This window comes from Podarcis erhardii (genome assembly GCF_964252035.2).
Source record: "Podarcis erhardii genome assembly, chromosome: 17".
NCBI classification, from domain to species: Eukaryota; Metazoa; Chordata; class Lepidosauria; order Squamata; family Lacertidae; genus Podarcis; species Podarcis erhardii.
Window position 1 is genome coordinate 8319980 of NC_138515.1, and position 26245 is coordinate 8346224.

At 45.6% G+C, this 26245-nt stretch overlaps 1 protein-coding gene across 2 annotated transcripts; it reads right to left on the minus strand.

Annotated features, from left to right (window-relative positions):
- Positions 1–1265: 1265 nt before the first annotated feature.
- Positions 1266–26201, minus strand: CCDC159 (coiled-coil domain containing 159). Of its 2 annotated transcripts, none has more exons than XM_081845536.1 (12): positions 26054–26201; positions 24092–24184; positions 23219–23261; positions 22453–22529; positions 20395–20476; positions 19093–19264; positions 18032–18099; positions 9342–9418; positions 8359–8447; positions 6229–6305; positions 2666–2775; positions 1266–1369 (listed from the first exon to the last, which is right to left on the minus strand). In XM_081845536.1, the coding sequence occupies exons 1-11, from the start codon at positions 26087–26089 to the stop codon at positions 2675–2677; spliced, it is 915 nt and encodes a 304-aa protein (XP_081701662.1). In that variant the 5' UTR covers positions 26090–26201; the 3' UTR covers positions 1266–1369; positions 2666–2674. The 2 variants fall into 2 exon arrangements, with proteins under 2 accessions (XP_081701662.1, XP_081701663.1); XM_081845537.1 differs by having other exon boundaries at positions 26072–26170.
- Positions 26202–26245: the final 44 nt, after the last annotated feature.

Below are 26245 nucleotides of genomic sequence, written 5' to 3' on the forward strand. Positions count from 1 at the left end.
AATGTTGTCATTTGTGGACCTTAAGGTCCTCTGTGGGGCATACGAGGAGAGGCGGTCCCGTAGGTACGTGGGTCCTAGGCTGCATAGGGCTTTAAAGGTCAAAACCAGCACCTTAAACCTGACCAAGTACTCCACCGGGAGCCAGTGCAGTTGGTAAAGCACGGGATGAATGTGATCCCGTGGCAAGGACCCTGTAAGGAGCCTCGCCGCGGCATTCTGCACCCGCTTGAGTTTCTGGGTCAGCTTCAAGAGCAGCCCCACACACAGCGAGTTACAATAATCAAGCCTGGAGGTGACCGTCGCATGGATCACTGTGGCCAGATCAGGGCGAGAAAGGTAAGGGACCAACTCCTTAATATTAATCCTAATTAATATCCTTTATGGAAATGGAAAAATGCCACCTTTGCTGTGGCTGCAACCTGCGCTTCCATGGGAAGGAAGGCGCTGGCACTAATTGAAGTTCACACCACACTTTAAACAAGGGAAGTAGTGCCTAGTGGATGGAAAAGGCACGAGTGGGGACTAAGAGGCAGGGTTCAGGTACCCACTATGGGGGGGGGGGGCAGGAATGTAGCTGACCAGGTGATCCCCAGCTGCCCAAAAGCAAGGAGCAAGGAAAGCTATGGTTTTCCCAGTAGTGATGTATGGAAGTGAGAGCTGGACCATAAAGAAGGCTGATCGCCAAAGAATTGATGCTTTTGAATTATGGTGCTGGAGGAGACTCTTGAGAGTCCCATGGACTGCAAGAAGATCAAACCTATCCATTCTGAAGGAAATCAGCCCTGAGTGCTCACTGGAAGGACAGATCCTGAAGCTGAGGCTCCAATACTTTGGCCACCTCATGAAAAGAGAAGACTCCCTGGAAAAGACCCTGATGTTGGGAAAGATGGAGGGCACAAGGAGAAGGGGACGACAGAGGACGAGATGGTTGGACAGTGTTCTCGAAGCTACCAGCATGAGTTTGACTAAACTGCGGGAGGCAGTGGAAGACAGGAGTGCCTGGCGTGCTCTGGTCCATGGGGTCACGAAGAGTCGGACAGGACTAAACGACTAAACAACAACAGGAAAGGTCCAAGGCTCAGGGGCAGATCACACACTCTGCACACCCCAGGTCTCCTAGTTCACCTTTAGACATCTCCAGGTGGGACTGGCAAAGACCTCTGCTAACCAGCGTGCAGGTGATATTGTGTTAGATGAACCAAGGGCCTGAGACTTGGTAGAAAGGAGCTTTCTGGGTTCCTGTGCTAGTCATGTCCAGGACAACCTTCTTTCCAACCAGCGCGGTTTAATTTCATCTGCACTTTCCATAATTCGGCCCTCAGGAAGGTGCCAGTCTTTCCAGGTTCCTGAGTTGAGTCTTGCTCTATACCTAAAAGACAGGACAGGAGGTGCAGTTAGTCTGCCCGGCGCCTGAGTCTTATTCATTTCTTTTACTTATTGCATTTATGCCCCCACCTTTCTTCTTCTTTTGTGTATAATTTTTATTAAATTTTCTGAGAATATTCATTTAAGCAACCTTAAAAGGTCAATGACTTCCCTTCTTCTCTTTCCATGGTTCATTTTGCATAACATAAATCCCTGCATATTTTGCATAAACTAAACCGTTCAGTATTCCATTATTACAACCATCAAAACTTGTTTACGCTGTTGAATATAAACTCAACCATTCAGTATTCCATTATTAAAACCATCAAAACTTGTTCCCGCTGTTGAATTTATCTTAATGCTGCCAAAGTTTTCAAGTGTACACAATTCCCCCCCCCATATATTCAATAAACATTTTCCATCTCCTTTAAACGTATGTTCTTCTTGTTCTCTTATTCTATATGTTAGGTCCACAAGCTGCGCATATTCCAACAGTTTAAGTTGCTGTTCTTCTTGGGTTGGGACCTCGAACCCTCACCTTTCCTCTGAGGCACTCAAGGTAGTGTACCTACCTCTCTTCCCCCTCCCTGGTTTCACCGCATTTCATCCTCACAAACAACTCTGTAGGGTAGGTTTAGACTGAGAGTGAGGGACTGGCCTGAGGTCACCTGGTGGTCTCTTAAGTGGAGTGTGAGGGAACAGATTGCTTGTACATCCATTTACCTGTACAGTGGTACCTCGGGTTAAGTACTTAATTCGTTCCAGAGGTCTGTTCTTAACCTGAAACTGTTCTTAACCTGAAGCAGCACTTTAGCTAATGGGGCCTCCCACTGCTGCCGCGCCGCCGGAGCACGATTTCTGTTCTCATACTGAAGCAAAGTTCTTAACCCAAGGTACTATTTCTGGGTTAGCAGAGTCTTTAACCTGAAGTGTATGTAACCCGAGGTACCACTGTATACCTGAAGGAGCGTCTCCACCCTCATCATTCAACCCGGACACTGGGAAGCGAAGTTACAGTGAACCAGGCAGAGGGCCTTCTCGGTAGTGGTGCCCGCCCTGTGGAACGCCCTCCCACCAGATGTCAAAGAAATAAACAACTATTTGACGTTTAGAAGACATCTGAAGGCAGCCCTGTTTAGGGAAGTTTTTAAGGACTGATGTTTTAATGTATTTTTAATCCCTTGTTGGAAGCTGCCCAGAGTGGCTGGGGAAACCCAGCCATATGGGTGGGGGATTTATTTATTTATTTATTTATTTAGGATGAGGAGGGAGAGAGACGAGAAACAACCTGCAGACTCACCTCTGCATTCTACGAGCTGTGCTCTGAGCTACTGCGGGCCTGGTACAGGGCTGAGTCCGATAAAAAGGCCTCAGGTGAGCTAGATTTCCGGTGATGTCGGCTGCCCCGACCTGTAAAAAGATCCAAGAGCGCTTTTTAAAGCTCTGAGCTATACATGGCTGAGCATCTCACCCCTTGCCCCTACCTTTCCTGGTGTCTTCAAATCAAACTAAGCAAGACGGGCCTATTCTAGCACTTTCCTTTCCTTTCCTTTCGACGTCCCCTCCACCCTTTCCACTAATTGTTATCCCCAGAATGGTCGATACACACCTGTCCCTTATGCAGGCTGACGAGCCTCTGCCAATATATGACGATTTAGTAGAACTTCTAAAACCAACACTAGCTCGGTTCCCCACAAAGTATGGTAAACAGTCTGTTCACAAAAAATGGTTCGATGAGGAGTGCAAAAACTTCAAGAATCATCTGTATAATGAATGGTTGGCATATAGAGCATCAAATGACCCCATGCCAAATAACCGTCTTATCACCCTCAAGAGAAGTTACAAAGCCCTATTAAAGGAAAAGAAGCTCAAGACAGAAAGAAACAATTGGGACAACCTTTTGATAGCTGCAGAGAATAGAAATCCAGCCTCTTTTTGGCAGTTAATCTCCAGATACCTGGGTAGGCCGCTTGCAAGAATATAACCCCACATCTCAGCGGACACTTGGGAAAGATATTTCGCCGATCTGTATGCAGCCCACGATGCCTGCGGAGATACGGTGGAGCCGGAAGCACTGCCCGATTGGGACCCAGTTACATGCCCTGAAGTTGAAACGCTCATAGACCAATTTAAAGCAGGCAAGGCCCCCGGTGATGACCTTATATCTATTGATGCCATCAAAGCAAATAAAGATTGGTGGATCCCACTTCTAGCAGCACTTTACATGTATATAAACAAAACAGCAAAATTTCCCTCAAGCTGGAGCTCTGCGTTGATTGTATTAATACATAAGAAAGGCCCACGTACAGAGCCGAGCAACTTTAGGCCAATCAGCTTGCTAAATGTCATTGGGAAGATTTACTCGAGGTACCTGCTAAACAAAATATCAAAATGGATGGAGGACGACAATATCATTGCCGATGAACAGGCAGGCTTTCGCCTTGGAAGATCTACCACAGACCAAATATTAACCTTGAATCACCTGGCGGAAAAGTATGCCGGCAAAGCCCCAAAGGTCCTTCATGTGGCTTTTATTGACTTTAAGCAGGCATTTGATCAAATTTCTAGAAAGCAGCTATGGACAAAATTGGCTGCTACAAAGATCGATCGTCGTCTCCTTCATCTGATTATTAGCCTCCATACAAACACCTCTTTGAGAATCAGGCTAGACAATAAAGGCCTAGTCTCCAACCCTGTTACCACCACTAGAGGGGTAAGACAGGGATGTCTACTGGCCCCAGCATTGTTTAGTTTTTATATTAACTCACTGGTGACTCACATGGCCAATGATGCATTCCACCCCCCCAAATTAGCAGGCCGATCTCTGAATGTTCTTCTGTACGCGGATGACGCCGCACTTCTTGCCAGATCCCCTATTGGACTGAGGAGAATGTTGCAAGCTCTACATGAATACTGTGTTCAGCATGAGCTTCAACCCAACTATGCTAAGACCAAGATCATGGTCTTCTCTGCCCGACCAAGACTCCATCGATGGTCGATGAACGGGATTCCCCTAGAGCAAGTTAACTGCTTTAAATATCTGGGACAAGTAATACGGTCAAATAGGTCTTTTCTGGCCCATAGAGACTATATAACAACTAATGCATCTAAAGCAGCCATCCAGATTAGATCTCTATATGCTAAGAATCAGGCCCAATCAGTGAAGTTGGCTTTGAGACTCTTTCAAATGAAAATCCTCCCCCTTCTTTTGGTGGGCATCTCTTTAGGTTCCCATAGGGATTTTTTGAAACTGGATTCTATTCAAATGCGATTCCTTAGAGCCATCCTTAGGATTCCCCCCTCGGTAGCGGGTGCGGTCATGAGATTAGAGGTCGGCTGGCAAGCTCTACGGTACGTGGCCTTGAAGACGAAGCTCTGGCTATGGCTCAAGCTTTGTTTTAAACCAGTGGGTGTTGCCCCCTTGATATTGAGGGATGATTTTCAATCATCGTGGGAAAGGGAGGTCATTAACGAGGTTCAATCCTGTGGATTGTCTCACCTTTACTTTGAGTCTATGACGTACAATCAAGCTAGAGATGTGATCTCCCGGAGACTGAGTGATATTGCCAGACAAGAGGACATAGCCCAGGTAAAACCTGGAATGTTCCTAGGGGACCAGATTTATCGGACCATACCAGCCCCCTACCTTGCAGAAATCCACTATGTGGAATACCACAGACTTCTTACAGCAGTTAGATTAAATGTCCTTGACTCTGCGATATTGTGGGGAAGGTACAGGGGAGTACCATACGCCCAGAGAACCTGTCATTGTGCTATCGGTGTGGTTGAGTCCACCGAACACATTCTCTTGACTTGCCCTTCTTATGCAGAGCTTAGACAAAACTTTATAGGTCACTAGAGCTATATCTTTCTAAAACTAAGGTCACTAGAGCTATACCTTTCTTGGTGGCCAAATTTCTTTTTTTAGCCTTTAAGCGTCGCGAGACCATAATTGACTGTATTGACATGGGGCTATCTGTTTAGCCCTTTTAGTGTTGGCTAAGCTCTAAAATCTTCTTGGATGTTTTTAACTGTGTATTGACAAATGTATTTCTTTTTCTTTTTCTGACTGACGGTCGAATAAAAGGTTGATGAGGATGACACCTGTCATGGAATTCTACTCAATATTGATCTAGAGCAGAACTCCAACGTATAGTTAGCAGAGTAAAAAATCAAACACGTTGCGGGATTCCCAAAACATAGACCAGAGGCAATTAATATTTCATCCAGCAGAGCTGTACTGCTACTGAAGGCAAATGAGCACAATGGTCACATATCTAATGTATTCAGGATTAGCACTGTCCATAAGAAATCCGGTTGCAACAGACTTAACTTAATAAGACTAAACCTTAACAGTAAGCATGCTATATACAGAACACTACACCAGAAGGAAGAGAGATCGAAAGAGAAAGTGAAACCCAGGCTCCTTCTGGCCTCACTATTATAGTCAGCAGGACCTTGACAGAAAGAGATAAGAGAGCCAGTTGAAGCCTTCTCTGAAGGAATAACCCAAACATCATGAGTCTTCTGCTTGTTTCTTTCACACAGAGAAGCTTCCAGAACCCTCTTGAATTAATTAAATAGGAAAGATATCTAGACATCAGATCAATACTTTCTGTACTAAGAAATGCAAGCTGCAAGCTGAAGATTCAAGTCCAAAGAAGTCAAGAGGGAGAGGCCCCCATTGGAAAGCCATGCCAGATAGGTTGAGGTCACCCAGCCCAAAGGGGTCCACACTTCATAGAATCGTAGAACCGTAGAGTTGGAAGGGACCACGAGGGTGATCTAGTGCAACCCCCTGCAATGCAGGAATCTTTTGTCCAACGTGCCTTCTCTCTAGTCTGGACCATTGCTGCAACTCACCTTTCATCCTCTGAGACCCCCTCTTGTCACTCCAGATGCTGTTGGTGAAGGAGTTGCGCAGTGTGTTGACAGCTGACCTGTACGGGAGGAAGATACAGTGGTACCTCGGGTTACATATGCTTCAGGTTACAGACTCCACTAACCCAGAAACAGTACCTCAGGTTAAGAACTTTGCTTCAGGATGAGGACAGAAATTGTGCTCCCACAGCGCGGCAGCAGCTGGAGGCCCCATTAGCTAAAGTGGTGCTTCAGGTTAAGAACAGTTTCAGGTTAAGAACGGACCTCCGGAACGAATTAAGTACTTAACCTGAGGTACCACTGTACAAGGACCTCTGTGTAGACTGCCTGCTGCTGAGACTGCAGAGCAGAAACATGACCCACCCCTTCATGGGTCTTCATTCCCCTTTGGTAGCTAGTACAGGAAATAAACTCTCCAGGCTGAACCCAGGCTCTTGATCACTGTGGTCACCAACGTCTAGCTCAGGGGTTTTGTTTTAAAAAAAATTATTAGGTAATTCAACAAAACATATTATCTTAAAACATATCCTTAATTTTCCCCCTCATTTCCCCCCTCCCCCTCCCTCCCATAAACAAACCCAACTTCCCTCAGTTCCAGTCTTTGGTTTCTCAATAAATGCTATACTCTGCATGTTACAGAATTGTATAAGTCCTTAATTTATCTAACTGATTATTATCAATAAAAAGTTTGTGAGTGTTTATTCGAGGCCTGCCAAGGAGTCCAATTCACTTTGTTGCATCTTTAGATACTTTGTAAAAGGTTCCCATTTAAAGTCACAGTTATCCTTGTCCCGTAGTTTATGTGTCATTTTTGCCAGTTCTGCATAGTCCATCAGTTTCTCTTGCCATAATTCTTTAGTCGGGATTTCCTCAGTCTTTCATCCTTGTGCTATTAAGACTCTTGCCGCTGTTGTCGCATACATGAAGATGTTTTCCAACTTCTTTGGCAGGTTAGCTCAGGGGTTCTTAACCTTGGAGCCGTGGATAGGCTTCAGAGGGGCCATGAACCGGGTGCAAAAAAACCCCAATCCCCCTCATTTGATTTATTTCCTGTTTATTTCTGTATCCTTGCGTGCATTTTTCTGTGACCCATGGCTTTCATCAGGTTCTCATAGGAGTCTATGACCCAAAAAAGATTAAGAACCATTGATCTAATTGATCCCTCAGACCCAGGCGACTTCTTTACATTTTCATACACAAATCCAAGGTATGTATGTTGTAATGTGAAAACATTAACATGCTTCTCTCTCTCTCTCTCTCTCTCTCTCTCTCTCAATCTGATGTATGTGTCTGGAAGAAAACTGAGCCTTTCATTTCCAGATATGTGTACACATTGATCCAAAATACAGGTAGATCTTTATGCCGGAATTTGGATCTGTGTGTATGAAAATGTAAAAGTAAGGAGCAGAGGTGGAACTTCCTGGTACAGGAAATCCAAGGCCTACAGAGTTGAACAAGCTGCTGCTGTTGTTGTTGTTTAGTTGCTTAGTCATGTCCGACTCTTCGTGACCCCATGGACCAGAGCACGCCAGGCACTCCTGTCTTCCACTGCCTCCCACAGCTTGGTCAAACTCATGCTAGTAGCTTCAAGAACACTATCCAACCATCTTGTCCTCTGTCGTCCCCTTCTCCTTGTGCCCTCCATCTTTCCCAACATCAGGGTCTTTTCCAGAGTCTTCTCTTCTCATGAGGTGGCCAAAATACTGGAGCCTCAGCTTCAGGATCTGTCCTTCCAGTGAGCACTCAGGGCTCATTTCCTTCAGAATGGATAGGTTTGATCTTCTTGCAGTCCATGGGACTCTCAAGAGTCTCCTCCAGCACCATAATTCAAAAGCATCAATTCTTCGGCGATCAGCCTTCTTTATGGTCCAGCTCTCACTTCCATACATCACTACTGGGAAAACCATAGCTTTAACTATACGGACCTTTGTTGGCAAGGTGATGTCTCACAACACCAAAGTCCACAAAAGTGGAAGAGGGAGGGCTGTCCTTTCTTTCACCCCTCAAGGCAGCTCACATGGGCACGAAATAGAAGGGACAGGGCAGGCTGAAGCTTTAGAGAGTGTTTAGGGTGGGATTTCTTGACAGGAATCCCCAAAATGATGTACTTACCAGATATTGTTCAGCTCTTCAGTCACAGGCTTATTATCTGCAGGTTCTAAGGCATCGCCTGCTGTTCTGCACTTCAGCTGGCCCAGAAACTAGGAAGACCAGGGAAGGATACAAGTAAGGAACAAAACTGGGAGGACGGCAGCCAGCAGCTATTTGCTGCTGTCCAGTAGGGGTGCTCCAAGGAGGCAAATCTTTTAAAAAGGTAGTATAAACACTGACAACTGGGAACCACTGGCCTGTGAGCGCTCTAGTTGGAGAACAGCCTTTACCAAAGGTGTCATGGGCTTTGAAGATGCTCAAACTCAGGACGAAAGGGAGAAATGTGCTAAGAGGAAGGCACACTTGGCAAACCCTCACTGCGATTAACTCCCACCCGGAAACCTATGTCCCTACTGTGGAAGGACGTGTGGATCCAGAATTGACCTCCACCGTCACTTACGGACTCTCTGTTAAAACCGTGTTTATGGAAGACAATCTTACTCAGCTATGAGTGATCGCCAAAGAAGAGAAGATCCAAGGAGGAGCATGAATTTCTCAAGCTTATTGCCACAGGATCCATGGCCTAGATGGCCACACATCGAACAGGACACAAGTGTTGTGTGATCTATATGACACACACTTCACCCCCCATCAAAGTCAAAGGAGCTGGCGCTTCTGTTTTCTTATTCATCTGGGTCAGAGATCTCCATCTTTGGATCTCTAGGATCCTCAGAACCCCAGGTGGCCTCAGCCTCGGACACTACCTCACAGATGACCTATTGAAATTAATGAACCTATGTTAATCGCAGCTGTTAATTTCTTTGAGTCTGTCCGGAGTTAGTTGAACACAACCCATTAATCTACAGTTGAAGGCAATGGGGTGTTGCTTCCTTTAATACAGACTTGTGCAACAAACAGCATCGGCTCCTTGCAGAGGTCCAACAAACACACCCACCTCTCAACGCTGGAAATCGCAGAGAACTGAGCCAAGAGAAGCTACTCACCTTGGTGCACTTCAGCTGATTCGCCTGCATTTTCTTAATGCTGACTAGGTTCCTGGTGATATCAACCTCCTGGTCCTCTATGGTAAGAGTCCAAACACACTTGGGTCAAGATTTTCCCCTCTGCATTTCAACCCTTCTGTTTCTTGCCCAGGAATTGTGCACACACACCCTCCTTGTGCCAGCTAGACCTTGCAAAAGCCACTTCCACCCTACGAAGGAGGTGGGGTTGCGGGCTTCACGGCCCCACCAGGCACACGGTGGGTGGAGGCCAGCCCCGTGTGATTGGGGGGATTCCTGGCCACGTCAGCCTCTGGCTGGCCAATCGGCTGGGTCAGGGGGCGTGGCCTGCCCTATAAAGGCAGGACACGGCCGGGGATCTCCCTCATTGCCACTCATCAGCTGTTCCGGTTTCCCACCCTCCCGCCCTATAAGGTTTTTCGTTCTTTCACCTTGCTATGGACCTTGGTTGGTCGCTGTTGAGGGGCCTGGTAGGATTTTTTTCCACTTGGCAAATTGGCACCAGCCACTTGGTTTTTGCCTACCTCGTAGCAAATCGTCACAACTTTCTGGGATTGGCAGTTAGGCATTGGTATAGTTCTGTAGATGGAAGAGGGGAGGTAGCGCCATCATATATTGAAGGGTAGTCCGGTAAAGGATTCCAGGGGGCGTGGCCCTGTCTGAAGCCTACGGAGGTGAGGGCCTAAGGCGTGACTCCAGGGGAGTTTCTAGTTGATGTGCATCAGCAGGACTCCGCCTACTGGTGGTTAACCCTTCCCAGACTTCAAGCGGACGGGCTGAAGTTGGATATAGTTGGTTAGGACCAATGCCTAAGCCAATAACTGTAACCACTAAAGTTGTGACCCTTTTTAGCCCATTAACCTTAATAATTGTGTCATGTGTCATTATTTCCACCTTGGGGGGGGGGGGACTTGCCACGCAACAGCCAGAGCCTAGACCCTCAGCTGGGAGTAGAGGCCTGAAGGTTTCTGGAGTCTGGTGCAGCAAGGACCCCTTGCTTGCGCTCTACTAGATGCAAAGGGGTGGAGTGCGCTTAGCCCAGAGAGTCACCAATGTGCCCGCCAATGCCACCTATGGTGTCTGCCAAAGGTCTCAGCAAATAACCCCTTCAAATTCAATGATGCACAAGAGGTTGCTTGCTCTCAGCTCCTGCTTGCATTGGCTTGGCCTCTCCTGCACCAAACTTTCCTTGTTAAACATGCCAACATTTCATTGGATTCTGGGATTGGACCCTCTTTCCGTTCATTCAGAACTGGGGAGAGGTGCAAACAGAGGTGCAAATGATATACAATGAATTGAAAAAGATGTTCAAAATAACTTTTATTTTAAAAACAAAATAACCCAGAAGCTTTTATTTTGGGAATTATAGGGACAGAACTACCTAACTTGTATAGAAATCTACATCAGCAAGAATGTTACTTGCCCCAAAATGGAAAGAAGTCCCAGCAAAGGAAGAATGGATACAAAAACTTCTGGAATATGCAGAAATGGTAAAACTTACCGGAGGAATAAAAAATCAAGATAACAAACTTTTTTATGAAAGAATGGAAATGGTTGATTGAATATTTACAAATAAATTGTAAACAGATAAAAACATTAGCAGGATTATTGTAATAACCTGCAGTTTCATAAGAGTAGATATTTACAGTAGATAATTAAATGAGCAAGTTAAATGAATTTGCATATGCAGAAGGTATTAAAAAATAAATTTAAGGAACCACAGAAAGAGGGGGAAGGAAGTCAAATTTTGAAATGATGAATTGATTGTAAAACTGATAAAATGTATAAATTTGAAAAAACAAAACAAAAACACAGCTCCTCTCCGAAAGCGAATGTGAAGATGGTGGTGGCAGTTGACGTAGGTCTCTCTCTCCCCCCCCCCCCCCACTTTGGTGTGGGGCTACATCATTTTGCATCCTTGTATCTTTTCCTGCTTTTAGAGGTGGCAGCCATTTTGGGATGGGCTCCCCACAGCACTTCCTCAGAATTCCCTTCTCTAGAAAGCAGAACAGCTATAGCAAGGGATTGGAGGCAGGCCTGCCTGAATCTTGATACACATATACAAGAACCTAGCAGACAACATGGGATTTGTGTCATTCAAATCATGCCAGCACCAACATAGTTTTCCCCTTTGTTAAAGTCACTGGTGGTTTATAACAGAGATCCTCAGGAAATACAGTTCCAACCAAGTGGCAGATATAATTAACGAACTATGCTGAATTGGCAAATCTTACAGGAAGAATTAGGAGTCAGGAAGAATCAAACTTTAATAAAGAATGGGGAAGGTATATAATGTATTTGAAAAACTATTGTAAATAGTTATTGCTACCTGAAGAAGTGTGCATGCACACGAAAGCTCATACCAATAACAAACTTAGTTGGTCTCTAAGGTGCTACTGGAAGGAATTTTTTTATATTGTAAACAACGACATTTATTAGTAGGTTTGACAGAAAACTTGTATTAAAATCTGAAGTATGAATAACATTTTGAGTTAGTGAAGAGATGCAGAATGAAAATTAAAACATAAAGGATCTATAAAAAGGGGGAGGGAAGTCAAAGGGAAAATGATGTTTGTACTTTGTTTCTTTTTTGTTGTTATTGGTTGTAAAATTGAAAACGCAAAAATAATTTTTAAAAATGGAAATAGCAGCCTTTTCAGATCCAGGATTGAATTTGTTCTAACATGCTGTGGGGGACCCACATCTTAATGAACCCCCGACACCCCTTTTGTAGGGTGATTATGCTGCTCCTGCAACCTTCCTTAGGCATCCTAGCAATGATTTAGGACACAGGCAACTCCCACCCTCCTTGACCATATACTGGGGCTGAATGGAGCTGGATCTCAAAATCTGCTAGGCCACAGGTTCCCCATCCTTGCCCTAGTGGATCCTGACTTGAAGGCGGAAGGGAGGCAGGGCCTAGAGTCTCAATGTCTGGGGTCTCGACATTGGTCACAATTCTCCTAAGCAAACCTGAGATATGTAGAACTGGGGGGACGGGGAACCTCCTGCAAGCGGAACAATTAATTTAAAAACCACACTCAAAGGTCAGCTGCTGATGTTACAAAATCAAACGGAAGACAGGCGAATGAGAGAGTTCACCGCTGAGGACGAGACGAGATTAAGCAAGAGTGTTAAATTAAAGGAAATCTTTCTAATTAACAGGAGCAGCTCAGCGATAGAACATGTCGCTTAGGGAGGCTGGGAAGGTCTCCTTCCTCCAAGATTTTTAATGCAAAGGTTGCAAAAGGTCCAGAAAAAAGCTTTTAAGTCTATAAAATATTCAGTTGTAGGAGGGAGAGTTTGGCTGGCTAATGCCAACTGAATGAACACATGTGGACCTGGGAGATTTTAATTCTATTACCCTAGTTGAGTGGGAGGGCAAAGACCCTTCCCCTCTATATATATACCCTGAAGGTATAAACTAGGTGGCCCAGCAGACAGAGTTACGCTTGAGTCCAAAGCCATTCACATTTGCCACCCGCTCACATTGTGGGAGGATAACGGAGGGTCTGCTGTAGAGGAAGATTCAGGATGGCTTGAGTTTGCAGAAGGGAGGGGAAGGAATGCTGGCTGGATTCAGGTAAAGAGCCCAACTAGCAGTCAGAAGCAGCAGGTTCTTCCACTAGTGCAAAGGGGCTTTGCTCATCTCTCCTCCTCTGTACCCCCCCCCATCTATATATATATATATCTATATGTTGTTGTTGTTTAGTCGTTTAGTCGTGTCCGACTCTTTGTGACCCCATGGACCAGAGCACGCCAGGCCCTCCTGTCTTCCACTGCCTACCGCAGTTTGGTCAAACTCATGCTGGTAGCTTCGAGAACACTATCCAACCATCTCGTCCTCTGTCGTCTCCTTCTCCTTGTGCCCTCCATCTTTCCCAACATCAGGGTCTTTTCCAGGGAGTCTTCTCTTCTCATGAGGTGGCCAAAGTATTGGAGCCTCAGCTTCACGATCTGTCCTTCCAGTGATAGATATCTATATAGATATCTATATCTATATAGATAGATATAGATATATATGTCAGGGAACTGCCATCGGCTCAGAAGTGAGGAACAGAAGGGCAGTTGTGTTACAGGGAGCCTCCGAAAATCTTGCGAAGCAGTTCCCCTTCTGGGGAGGAGGAAAGCCCCACCTCTAGTGGGGAAGAGGTGCAAGGACCAGAGGATGCTGGTGGGAGCCTTAACATTGCTCCTGGGCAAGGCGGACAGAAGGGAAACACGCCCTTGCCATCGCCCATCCTGCGCAGTAGCCTAAGGCGCAAAGAGGGAAGGAGAAGGTTGGGGGTAACAAAACTCTTACGTTGGGGGAGGTCCAAAAAAAGACCACTCCCGGATTCTGCTAGCGATTGAGCCAGACATGAACTTTAGACGCTCTTCACTGTAAATAGTTTGCACCAAAATTAAGCCTGTAAAAGACAGGTTCGAGTCCTGCCTGGTTACTCTCGAGCAACCACACCAGCCATCTGACAATATATAGATATAAAATTAAATTTTCTAATTTACATTTCAAAATATTCATTTAAACAACCTTAAATCAAAGACTTCCCTTCTTCTCTTTCCGTGGTTCATTTTGCATACCCAACATACCTGCATATTTTACATGAACTAAACCATTCAGTAATCCATTGTTACATTCATCAAAACTTATTTACACTGTTGAATTTATCTTAATGCTGCCAACGTTTTCAATTGTACACAATTTTCACCCATATATTCAGTAAACTTTTCCCAGTCTTTAAACGTATATTCTTCTTGTCCTCTTATTCTATATGTAAAATCTGCAAGCTGCACATATTCCATCAGTTTAAGTTGCCATTCTTCTTTAGTTGGGACCTCACTTGTTTTCCATTTTTGGGCTGGCAAAACACAGGGCGCAGTAGTGGCATACATTAATAGTCTTTTCTGACACCTGGGAATTTCCCTCCCCAACAGAGAGGACTCTGGGTTTTTTGGAAAGGTACTTTTAAACATTTTTTCCCAATTCATTATATATCATTTCCTAATACTCTCTTACCCTTCCTGTTCCCCCACTCCTCAAACTGGCTCTTGCATTGAGAATGTTGGGTATAAGCAACCTTGCATGGCTCCAGCCAGCAGATGGTAGGGTTCCAGGGGTCAGCAAACTTTTTTTTTTTTTTTAATAATTTTTATTGGGTTTTCACATTTTATAACAACAAACACACACACAAAGACAAGAACACACAAACACACAAATACAATTACATACCCTAATTTTCTTTACCCACTTTCATTGACTTCCCCCCACCCCCTCCTCTTACATCCCAGTTCCAAAATTAATTCAGCAAGTTCTTACCTAACCTCTTAAAGATATTCATATTATTTTTAAAAATTAAATTCTTTTTGTTTATCTATATTCAACTTATCCAATTCTCTTATAATCATTAATTTCTTTTTTTTTTTTAAGGTCGATCTAACTTCCCCTCCACAAATTTTCCCTTTATTATATTAATTATAGGTCACATTGACCAAGTAAAACAAAACATAACATTTTATAGTTCTATTCTCTCCCCCCCCCCGCCCCGGTTTCTGTCCCTTCCCAGACAAATGTCCAAAAAAAACAAACAAAAAATAGTTCTTAGCCCGGATTCCTCACGTCCGAGGCGTCTGATTCTCTGTCAGTCCCTCTCTGCCAACTATGTTGGTAGTCCTCTTTGTTGGTCCTAAGACCCCGAAGGAGTTCAGTCAGAGTCACATCATATTTTCTTTCATCCAGAATGTTAAAGAGTGTTTGCTGCGAAAGACCATCTAGTTTTCCATACTCAGGAGGAAAGTCCCAATCATGTTGCTTTATTCTTTTTAGTTTTAATATTCCAAGTACTCCAGGGACTTCTCTCTTCTTCTTTCTCATCTTTCGCAGGTTTGTAATCCAAAGGTCTTCTTGCTCATACTCTAACAATGCAGATTCCTGGTTGATATTTTCCACTTGTAGTGTCTGAACTCCTTCTTTCTTCTCTGTCAATTCCAAAGGCATCTCTTCCTGCTCAGCTGCAGAGTTTTTATCATGCGTCTCCTTTGTGCATTCAGCAGAGTTGTTTCTTTCAGAATTCAAGGTCATAAAAACTTTACTCAAAGCCATACTCTGCTCCTGCAGGATTCCCACGAGAAAGAACATTTTTTCTATCTCCGCCAGTAATTTTCCCTCTGCAGCCATTGTAATGTCACTAATTCCCCCTAGGGGGCTTTCAGTTATTTAGTAGTCCTTTTCCAATAATCTGTTACTTTGTTATTATCAATACTTTGTTTCCAATCGCCTCAGTCCAAATGTATCAGCTTTAATTCCCAGAGTTGTTAAATAACAAAATTCTTTACTTTGTCCGCCCGTTTGACAGCTTCTTTGACAGCTGTCAAACTCCTTTCACTTCTTCCTCCGGCACCCAAATAGGACACTCCCGGGTTTTGGGGGGGGATTACACACAAAGTTCCAAAATTCCCTTTCTCTCCAGCACAAAATCTTCTTCTATCAAATTTGTGAAAAACTTTTAAATCATCAAAACAGTATTCATTCCGCCTTAATTCTCCGTTCCTTGCTTTAAATCGTCTATAAGTAGAGGGGGTGCGGACTTCCCTTTAACACATCCCCCGATCGTGCCGAATTCACAGGATAAAATTTTTAAAGTCCAAATTCCACTACTCACGGGTCCTTTGTTATCCAGTCCAAATTTTGGGAAGAAAGTCAGCGCTCTCCGGCCATGGCTTGCGGCTTCACTCCACTGAGGTAGCGGTCTACTCTCAGCACCACGCCACTCTCCGTACCCTCTCCGCAGCCTTTAAAAAGGCTCTTCATGGGTCGGGGAGGGCGCTTAAGGTGCCCACCGAGTCACCAAGTCCGCAGGCTTCCGCGCCTGCGGTTTCTGAGGGTCCCCGTGTCGCCGGCACGGCAAGACCCGTCCTCAGTAGAGCCGATTCCCTCCGGAGCTCGGAGGGAATCCGCCATTAGCCGTTCGCGCTAACCCGGAAGTCCTGGGGGGGGTCAGCAAACTTTTTCAGCAGGAGGCCGGTCCACTGTCCCTCAGACCTTGTGGGGGGCCAGACTGTATTTTGAAGGGAAAAAAAATGAACGAATTCCTATGCCCCACAAATAACCCAGAGATGCATTTTAAATAAATGGACACATTCTACTCATGTAAAAACATGCTGATTCCTGGACCATCTGCGGGCCGGATTTAGAAGGCGATTGGGCTGTATCCGGCCCCCAGGCCTAAGTTTGCCTGCCCATGGTTGAGACTAACAGATAGTCAAGGCAAATACACTGTGTGCTGTCCCACTAAACACCTAAGGTACACTCCTTCCTTCTGCATGTTCTCTCTCTCTCTCTCTCTCTCTCTCTGCTGCACAAGGCAACCTGGAAAACCTTCTCTCACAACCCAGAGTCAGAATCCAAAGCCATCCTTGCAAATATTTATTTATTCGTTCATTAAATATAAAGCACAGTCAAACCTTGGTTGTCAAACGCAATCCGTTCCAGAAGCCCGTTTGGCTTCCAAAACGTTCGACAACCGAGGCGCGGCTTCCAATTCGTTGCAGGAGCTTCCTGCACTCAAGCAGAAGCCGCGTCAGACGTTCGGCTTCCAAAAAACGTTTGAAATCCAGAGTGTTTATGTCCGGGTTTTCGGCATTCGGGAGCCGAAACGTTCCAAAACAGAGCTTTTCGGCAACCGAGGTTTGACTGTAACAGGAAGTAAAGAACCCTTTTTTCCCTTTACGAATGAAACCCCTGCTTAATTTATTTTACCATTTTTAGCAGTGCTAGTGATGTGTGAATGGGTTAGGTCCAGTTTCCAAACTTCTACAGTAGTGCCCCACAGGACAAATGCCTCGCAAGACAGAAAATCCGCTAGACGAAAGGGTTTTCCGCTTTGGAGGTGCTTGGCAAAACGAATTTCCCTATGGGCTTGCTTCGCAAGACGAAAATGTCTTGCGAGTTCCTGTGGGGGTTTTTTCCTCCCCCCCCCCATTTTCTAAGCCGCTAAGCCGCTTATCTGCTTATCCGCTAAGCCGCTAAGCCGCTAAAAGCCGCTAATAGCGCTAATAGCGCTAATAGCGCTAATCCGCTAAGCCGTCAATGGGCTTGCTTCACAAGACGAAAAAACCGCTAGACGAAGAGACTCGCGGAACGGATTAATTTCGTCTTGCGAGGCACCACTGTATTTCTCTGAGATACACACACGCACACACACGCACACACACAGAGTCATACCTCGGGTTACAGACACTTCAGGTTGCGTGTTTTCAGGTTATGGACGCGCTGAAACCCGGAAGTACTGGAACAGGTTACTTCCGGGTTTCGGCGCTCATGCATGCAAAGCACCAAATCGCGATCCACGCGTGCGCAGATGCGGCGCTGCAGGTTGCGAACGTGCCTCCTTCACAGATCACGTTTGCAACCCGAGGGTCCACTGTGTGTGTGTGTGTGTGTGTGTGTGTGTGTGTGTATTAAGCCAACCCATTTTATTTTTGAAACCTAGGAGAGAAGGAGGAGAGGGGGGATTGTTCCGCCTGACAAGCTGAAAGACTTTGATTGGCGGAATGACCAGTAATTGCCGAATTCCTTCCAACATGGCTGGAGAGGCACCCACTGCATGTCAGAGAGGGGGAACGCTCTGGGTCCTGCAAAGGACACAAGGAATATGAGCAGAGCAGCTACATACTCAGTTTCTGATGAATGCGCCGCAGTTCACTCTGCACAGCTTCCAGCTCCTCCCAAAGGAACTTCTTGCTGCAGGTTGAGGGAAGGTGGGTAGGGAGAGGGGGAGAAAAGAAAGAAGGGAGAACTTCAAAACACAGTAATGGAGACTCACTGAGAAAATAAGAGAGCAACACACTCCAGTTTGGTCTGCTGAAGGTCTCCAACATGGTGCATGGCACTTGTTCTGGGACTACAACTCCCACCAGCTCTAGCCACTATGGGCATAGTCAAGAATTATGGGAGTTGTAGTCCAACATCTAGAGTTGTAGTCCAACATCTAAAGCGTACCACCTTGGTTACATCTGGATTAAGATCATCCACCAAACTCCTTCCACTCCAACCTGACACCTAAGCCTGCTTAAATGTTTCAGTGGGTCTATGGAGACCCAGGTCAGTCAGGGGTGCCCTTGATCAAGTCTTCCTCCCAGTATTTATTTATTGAATTTATATACCGCCCTATACCCGGAGGTCTCAGGGTGGTTCATAGAAAATATCACATTCTATAAAATCAAAATAAAAACAATAACCCAATAACACCCCCCCCAAAAGAGCCACATTTTAAAAGGGTATAGGATGTCAATCTGGTCAGCCAAAGGCCTGGTTAAAAGGGAACAGTTTTGCCTGGTGCCTAAAGGTGTCTAATGAAGCTGCCAGGCGAACTTCCCTGGGGAGAGCATTCCACAGATGGGGAGCCACTGCAGAAAAGGCCCTGTTCTCGTGTTGCCACCCTCCGGACCTCTCAAGGAGGAGGCACACGAAGGAGGGCCTCAGAAGTTGGTCTCAGGGTCCGGGTAGGTTCATATGGAAAGAGGCGATCCTTGAGGTATTGTGGTTCTGAGCCATTTAAGGCTTTATAGGTCAAAACCAGCACTTTGAATTGGGCACAGAAACTAATTGGCAGTCAGCGCAGTCGGGCCAGGATCAGATATGCATTGGATACTGCACTGAGGACTGTGAAATATGACCTCACACTCCACCCAACAGCCCCTTCCTTCTTCTCCCGCCCTCTGTGTTTTCTCCCACCTCTCAAGGACCTCTTGCGACAGGTTCTCCATGGAGCTTTCCTTCTCGATCATGGATCCATGGAGTCCTTGGACCTCTCTGGTCATGACTTTCCATACATCCTGGATCCTTTTCTGGATGAGGCTATCAAACATCTCTCCATGAGGTGAGCGGGCAAAAAACTGCACCTCCTCTGGACAGGAAGAGACAAAGGAGTCGTTGGAGCAGAGCTTTCCAAGACCACCAAAGGAGAGGCAGGACAAAATGGCCTGCACTGTTCTGAGGAGGCGGCAGGTATTCAGCACACCTTTGATCGACCTGCGCACGTGTGGGGTTTCGTATCACGTGCAGAACTTAGCCTGCCAACATTCTTGGCTTTCGTTTTTTTTAAATTATTGGGTTTCTTGTCCTTATGGCTGTGGAGAGAAGCTTGAAAATATATTGGTCTTGCTAGGAGAGCTGAGCAAGGTGGACTTCAGGAGGCTACAAAGTTCTTTGCAGAACGGAGGCGGAATAGAAGAATTTGGCCTTTCCATGGTGCAGCATTCCAGGTTTTCCTTTTAACAGAGTAGGGTAATTACCGTATTTTTTGCTCTATAAGACTCACTTTTTCCCTCCTAAAAAGTAAGGGGAAATGTGCGTGTGTCTTATGGAGCGAATGCAGGCTGCGCAGCTATCCCAGAAGCCAGAACAGCAAGAGGGATTGCTGCTTTCGCTGCGCAGCGATCCCTCTTGCTGTTCTGGCTTCTAGGATTCAGAATATTTTTTTTCTTCTTTTCCTCCTCCAAAAACTAGGTGCGTCTTACCAAAAAATATAGTAATTTAAAAAATCAATATCAACTGGCTACGTAGAATTGTGAAGAATACCCAACTCATTAGCACACACTGGAACACAGAGCATGAGCTGCGATTAACATGGGGCATTGTAATAAGTTACTTTCCTCCAATTGTTCAAAGTCTTAGTCGTGATAGACTTGGGATCCTAAGGAAAACTGCACTAGGAATTATTCCAGATGGAGTCACACTGAAATGAACGGATATTGTGATCTAGTTCACTTCTGTGGTGTTTCTATAGAAGACCTGCAGAAATTTCATAGCCATCAGGACCAGACACATTAAGACACCAGGCTTCATGGGGAATTCTGAACACACGGAATCCCCAAAGATGAGCATCATTCCTCCTTTGCACAGGTAAGTGATGCCCCATTTGGAGCTATACTAAATACTGAGCAGACCACATTCTGCAAAGCCGTAAGCAGCACCAATGTATTTTAAAGCCATGCTCCAGATTGGCTGGTGCTTAGGAGTCTCTACAATCCTTACCTTCCAGCTCCTTGATCCGACCTTGTTGCTGGTTGCTCTCGTGCTCCAACAAGGTGATTGAGTGGCTCAGTGCCTGAAAAGCCTGGCAGGAAAACATGGCACAGACAGGGTTAATGCACACAGCCACTGCCTTTGTGTTTAGGGAAGCTTTTAATGTTTGATGTATCACAGTATTTTAAGATTCTTTTGGAAGCAGCCCAGAGTGGCTGGGGAAACCCAACCACAGAGCCTAGGACTTGCTGGGTCCCTGCTCCTGCCAACCTAGCAGTTCAAAAGCACTTCAAAGTGCAAGTAGATAAATAGGTACCACTCTGGCAGGAAGGTAAACGGTGTTTCTGCGCGCTGCTCTAGTTCGCCAGAAGCAGCTTAGTCATGCTGGCCACATGACCCGGAAGCTGTATGCTGGCTCCCTCGGCCAATAACACGAGATGAGCGCCGCAACCCCAGAGTCGGTCACGAGTGGACCAAATGGTCAGGGGTCCCTTTACCTTTAACTTTAGTAGTAGTAGTAATAGTAATATTTCATTTATACCCCACCCATCTGGCTGGGTTGCCCAAGCCATTCTGGGAAGCCTCCAAGACATGAAAACATAATAAAACAATCTGATCCAATATAAAAATCACAATAACTTTAAAATAAACAACTTATATCAAACAAAGCAACATTCAACAATCCATCAGTAACCTAACAGTAAACAGTAAAATTAAACACCAGCAAATAATAATTAAACAGCAGTTCAACCACAATAAAGAATTACCAATCTATAATCAACAGAAGTAACAGCAGATCACAATGCATAAAATACCACAAAAACATACAAAACCATGTAAAAGGGTCAAACTGAGAAACAAAGAAGCACAATTTATAAAACTATTTAAAAAAAAAAATGTCCCTGAACTCTTCCCAGCTGCTGCTGCTGTTCTCAAAGTCATAGTCTGGGAAAGGCTAGGTGGGGCAGGGCAGATGGTAATGCCATTGCCTGATGAGGAACAGAAAGTCTCTCTCCTCTGTGTTAGGGTACCAGAGCGGGGGAGAGCAGAGGCTGCAGAGTGGAAGGCAGCACTGGATGACTGGCATGAAGACACAGTCCTCTTGTAATCAAGGTCCCTGACTTCACCACAGTGCAGAAAGAAAACTCTTGCCTTCATGCTCTGCTTGTGAGCTTCCTGGAGGTTATCTGGTAACAACAACTACTACTACTACTACCACTATCATCATCATCATATTTATATTCCACCCATCTGGCTGGCTTTCTCCAGCCACTCTGGGCGGCTTACAGCACATAAAAAAATCGCAAAACATTAGACATTTAAAACTTCCCCAAACAGGGCTGCCTTCAGATGTCTTCTAAAAGCCAGCTAGTTGTTTATATCCTTGACATCTGATGGGAGGGTGTTCCACAGGGCAGGTGCCACTACCGAGAAGGCCCTCTGCCTGGTTCCCCGTAATCTCACTTATTGCAGTGAGGGAACCACCAGAAGGCCCTCGGTGCTGGACCTCATGTCCGGGCAGAACGATGGAGGTGGAGACGCTCCTTTAGGTATACTAGGCCGAGGCCATTTAGGGCTTTAAAGGTCAGCACCAACACTTTGAGTTGTGCTTGGAAACGTACTGGGAGCCAATGTAGGTCTTTCAGGACCAGTGTTATATGGTCTTGGCAGCCACTCCCAGTCACCAGTCTAGCTGCCGCATTCTGGATCAGTTGTAGTTTCCGAGTCACCTTCAAAGGTAGCCCCACGTAGAGCGGATTGCAGTAGTCCAAGCTGTTGGCCATGTTAGATACATTTCCGATATTAACTGTGCTGCAATAATGTGGGAAAGGTTCCAGGTTAAATTCTTCCAAGTCTCCAAGTAGGGCTGGGAATGTTCTTTGCTTGAAACCCTAGAGATTACCTACCTGTTGCTGTAGCCAATGCTAAGCTCTATTATCTGACTCCTTCCCTTTCTACTAAGCCAAAGCTTCCCAACTCCAATGGTTAAATGCCCAGTGCTTTCCCAAATGTACCTGGATCAGAAACGAGCATCTTCCACAGCCTTACCTCTGCCCAAGACCTTACCTTGGTTTGAGCATGCAGCTGAGCTTTGATAAGATCCACTTCGTTTTTCACCATCATCTGGGATTCTGGGACCATCACTGCAAGAGAAAGGCAGCAGCTATGCATAAGAAACACCAGGGGTGGAATTCAACATCTGAAGCTCAGGCTAAAATCAGAAAGCCCAATTCTCTCTTTTTTATATGAAATTATTTATTTGGTTTTTCAAATTAAAATTTTACATATCCAACATACAACATAAAAACAAGAATCCAAAGAATCTCCTGCACTTTCCTCCTCCCCTTTGTGGGTCCTATTGTTAATCATTTCCTCCTGAATCTTTTATGATAATCCAAATCTTTTACATCTCCATTGTAGCCGAAATTCACCATTAAACTACAAATGTTATTTCAATCTTACTAACAATCTTAGCTGTTTACAGTGGTTTTTAAGATATATTATAAATTCCCCCCATTCCTTATTTAAAAATTTGTCTTCCTGATTTCTGATTCTTCTGGTCATTTTTGCCATTTTGGCATAATCCATCAACTTAATCTGCCAATCTTCTCTGTTAGGGACTTTATCTCCTTTATCTTCCATCGGAAGCCCGATTCTCATTGCAGCTGGAGCCTGGGACTGTAAACCAGAAAGTGTTGGTCCAGCTCTGCTGTTTTCCCTGCTTCCTTCCAGATCAGCTCCAAGTGGGAGAGACACTTAGCCTTTCCACATTTATCCCCATCACCAGTCAACTAAGTTTCTGCAAGGTCACAAGGCAAAGAACATCACTTACCAGTTGGCTTCATAGTAGCTGTCTCAAGCTGGGTCTGGGCGTGCTGCACAAAAAGGAGCAAAATAATAATAATAATAAGCATCACCATCTGCCTCATTCCAATAAGCTAACTCTTTAACAATGGTCCACAAGAACTCCAGAGAACCTGGTGGAGACATGTGGGATGGAATCAGATAGCCTGGCACCCAGTGTCTTTTCCTTGTCTTTATACTTTGCTGGGCGACCAGACAGGAGCCGATGACAGAATTCTGACAGTCAGGAACTGGGTTTCTCATGGGATGGATGCTTAAATCTTATAGGTTGTACAAGCATAAGCTATCCTTTCTAGATGGAGCAAGCTTGTTTTCTCCTGCTTCGGAGGACAGGATGCAAACCAATACTTTCAAGTTACAAAAAAGGAGATTCCCCCTAAACCTCAGGAAACGTTCAGCAGTGGAATGGACTCCTCTGTAAGTCAGAAGCAGTGCTAGAGGGCGCAATCCTGCTTCTCCCTGTCTCATAGAGGGATAACGACTGAGCAGGCCATGGTTTACAGCAGGGTGGATTTGATTTAAATCACTAGTCAGTAACACTTGGTGGGTGCAAACCTGCCTCCCTCTCACACACATGTCAGGGATAACCAGAACAGGCTTGCCTGCCCACCCGCAATGCCAGGACTGCAACAAGAAAATTCAAGCTGGCAATTCATGTCACCTTCAAGCCAGATACTCAAGAGCCCGGGCTACAGTTGTGGCTTGTGGGTCACTTGTAGCTTTGGCAGGCTCTCTATTTAAGTAGTCCCCACCAAGGAGCCAGGATTGCCACTCCCAACCTTCCTTTAGTGGAACACAAGCACTTTCTGCCACCCTTTCGTGGCCCACCCACAGCACTTACCATTGGCATCCTGCTGCCTGCCCGAGACAGGCACCAGCTAGGAGAGAGGTTTCGGCACTTATCATCGTAGGAAACTGGCATCAACAATGGCTCCTGGGAGAGAAGGAGGCAGAGTTTACATTTGATTTGGCAGGGGGGTCAGAGAAAGGAGGCCCAGACCAATAACCAGCAGAACGCTGGGACCTGAGCGGCGAGTCCCTATAGTGCCCCAGTCTCTTGGTTTCCAAGCCCCTGGACTGAAGGTGTGAAAACTTGCCACTAGGTGGTGCTGCAAGTTTTTATTCCCAGCGCCTACAACTGAACATCAGACGGACGCGGGTGGCACTGTGGGTTAAACCACAGAGCCTAGGACTTGCCGATCAGAAGGTCAGCGGTTTGAATCCCCGCAACGAGGTGAGCTCCCGTTGCTCAGTCCCAGCTCATGCCAACCTAGCAGTTCGAAAGCACGTCAAAGTGCAAGTAGATAAATAGGTACCGCTCCGGCGGGAAGGTAAACGGCATTTCCATGCGCTGCTCTGGTTCGCCAGAAGCGGCTTAATCATGCTGGCCACATGACCTGGAAGCTGTAAGCCGGCTCCCTCGGCCAATAAGGCGAGATGAGCGCCGCAACCCCAGAGTCGGTCACGACTGGACCTAATGGTCAGGGGTCCCTTTACCTTTGCCTTACAACTGAACATCAGCTTCAGCCAGTGCAAAGTCTGGAGAAGAAAATCTCCTGCACAGTTGTCTTAATATATGTACAAGTAGAAGGGCTTAAGAGAATTAGTTTCAATCATTTTAGAGAAAGGCTTATTCAGAGAAAGAAATATCCCACTAAGCTATTTGAGAGATTCTTCCTCTTTTTGCCTACAGGCCTGACTGGGTGGAGGTCGTGTGCATGAAATTAAGTATAAATAGGCAGCTATGGCAATTTATTATTATTATTATTATTATTATTATTATTAAATTGTATAAGTTGTATCTTTTGCTTTCGATGTGCATTGTGATGTTTTATGCACTGAGTTGCTGTTATTTTTATTAATTACAGTTCAGAACAGTGTTTCCTGAAGGGAGCGGATCACCATTTGCTCTGATTTATGACTAAACAGCGGTTTCCCCCTCAAAATCATGAGTCAAACAGAGAACTGCACAGGGTCCCTTCTTTCTAGGCAAGCGAGACCTCAGACTTGCTTCTTAAAACCACCTGAAACAGGCAAGGAGGCAGCAGCTGCCTTGGTCAGGCACCTTCTTCCAACCAGCTGCAGATTCCTTTGGAGGGGGGTATATAATTTGTATTAAGTTTTTCTATTTTACATTTTAGACTACTCATTTGAGCAACCTTAAAATATCAGTGGCTTCCCTTCTCCTCCTTCCATGGTTCAATTTGCACGCCATAGATCCCTGCATATTTTACATAAACTAAACCATTCAGTAATCCATTGTTACATCCATAAAAACTTATTTACACTGTTGAACTTATCTTAATGCTGCCAACGTTTTCAAACGTACACAATTATTAGTCTGCCAGCTGCACATATTCCATCAGTTTAAGTTGCCATTCTTCTTTAATTGGGACATTGCTCGTTTTCCATTTTGGGGCTAACAAAACATGGGCGCAGTAGTGGCATACATAAATAGCCTTTTTTTTGAAACTCTGGTTTTTTGTATTTCTGTGTTGTTGTTGTTGTTGTTTCCATCTGAATTATCCCTAATAAAAAGGACTCTTTTGTGTGTGCTTGTGTGTTGTTGTTGTGGTGGTGGTGGTGGTGGTGTGTGTGTGTTTTGGAAAGTACTTTCCCAAAAATATACTTTTCCAACCACCACCAGCTTCCATGGCTGACCGAGTGCCTGGGGTGGACCTGATGCTCAGACCTCCGGGAGGAAGAGCGCCTCTTGATCCGGATCCTGCGCCGATTCTGGCCCCCCAGGTACCCTGCCCCCGGCGGATGCTATTCTTTCCCACCCCATCTCCCCCTCTTTTACCGTCGTGGCCAACACCACCTCCTCTCTCGAGTCCATCGCGCGGCTCTGCCCCGAGCGCCCTCCACTTGCCCTGCCGGGCGCAGACAGGAGCTGCCTGAGCGCAGCCCGAGGGATCCCGCACGCCGCCCCCCCCCCCCGGCGTGTAACAAAGGGGCGTGGTCCCTCGTGGCCTCGCCTCTCTTCATGACGCTG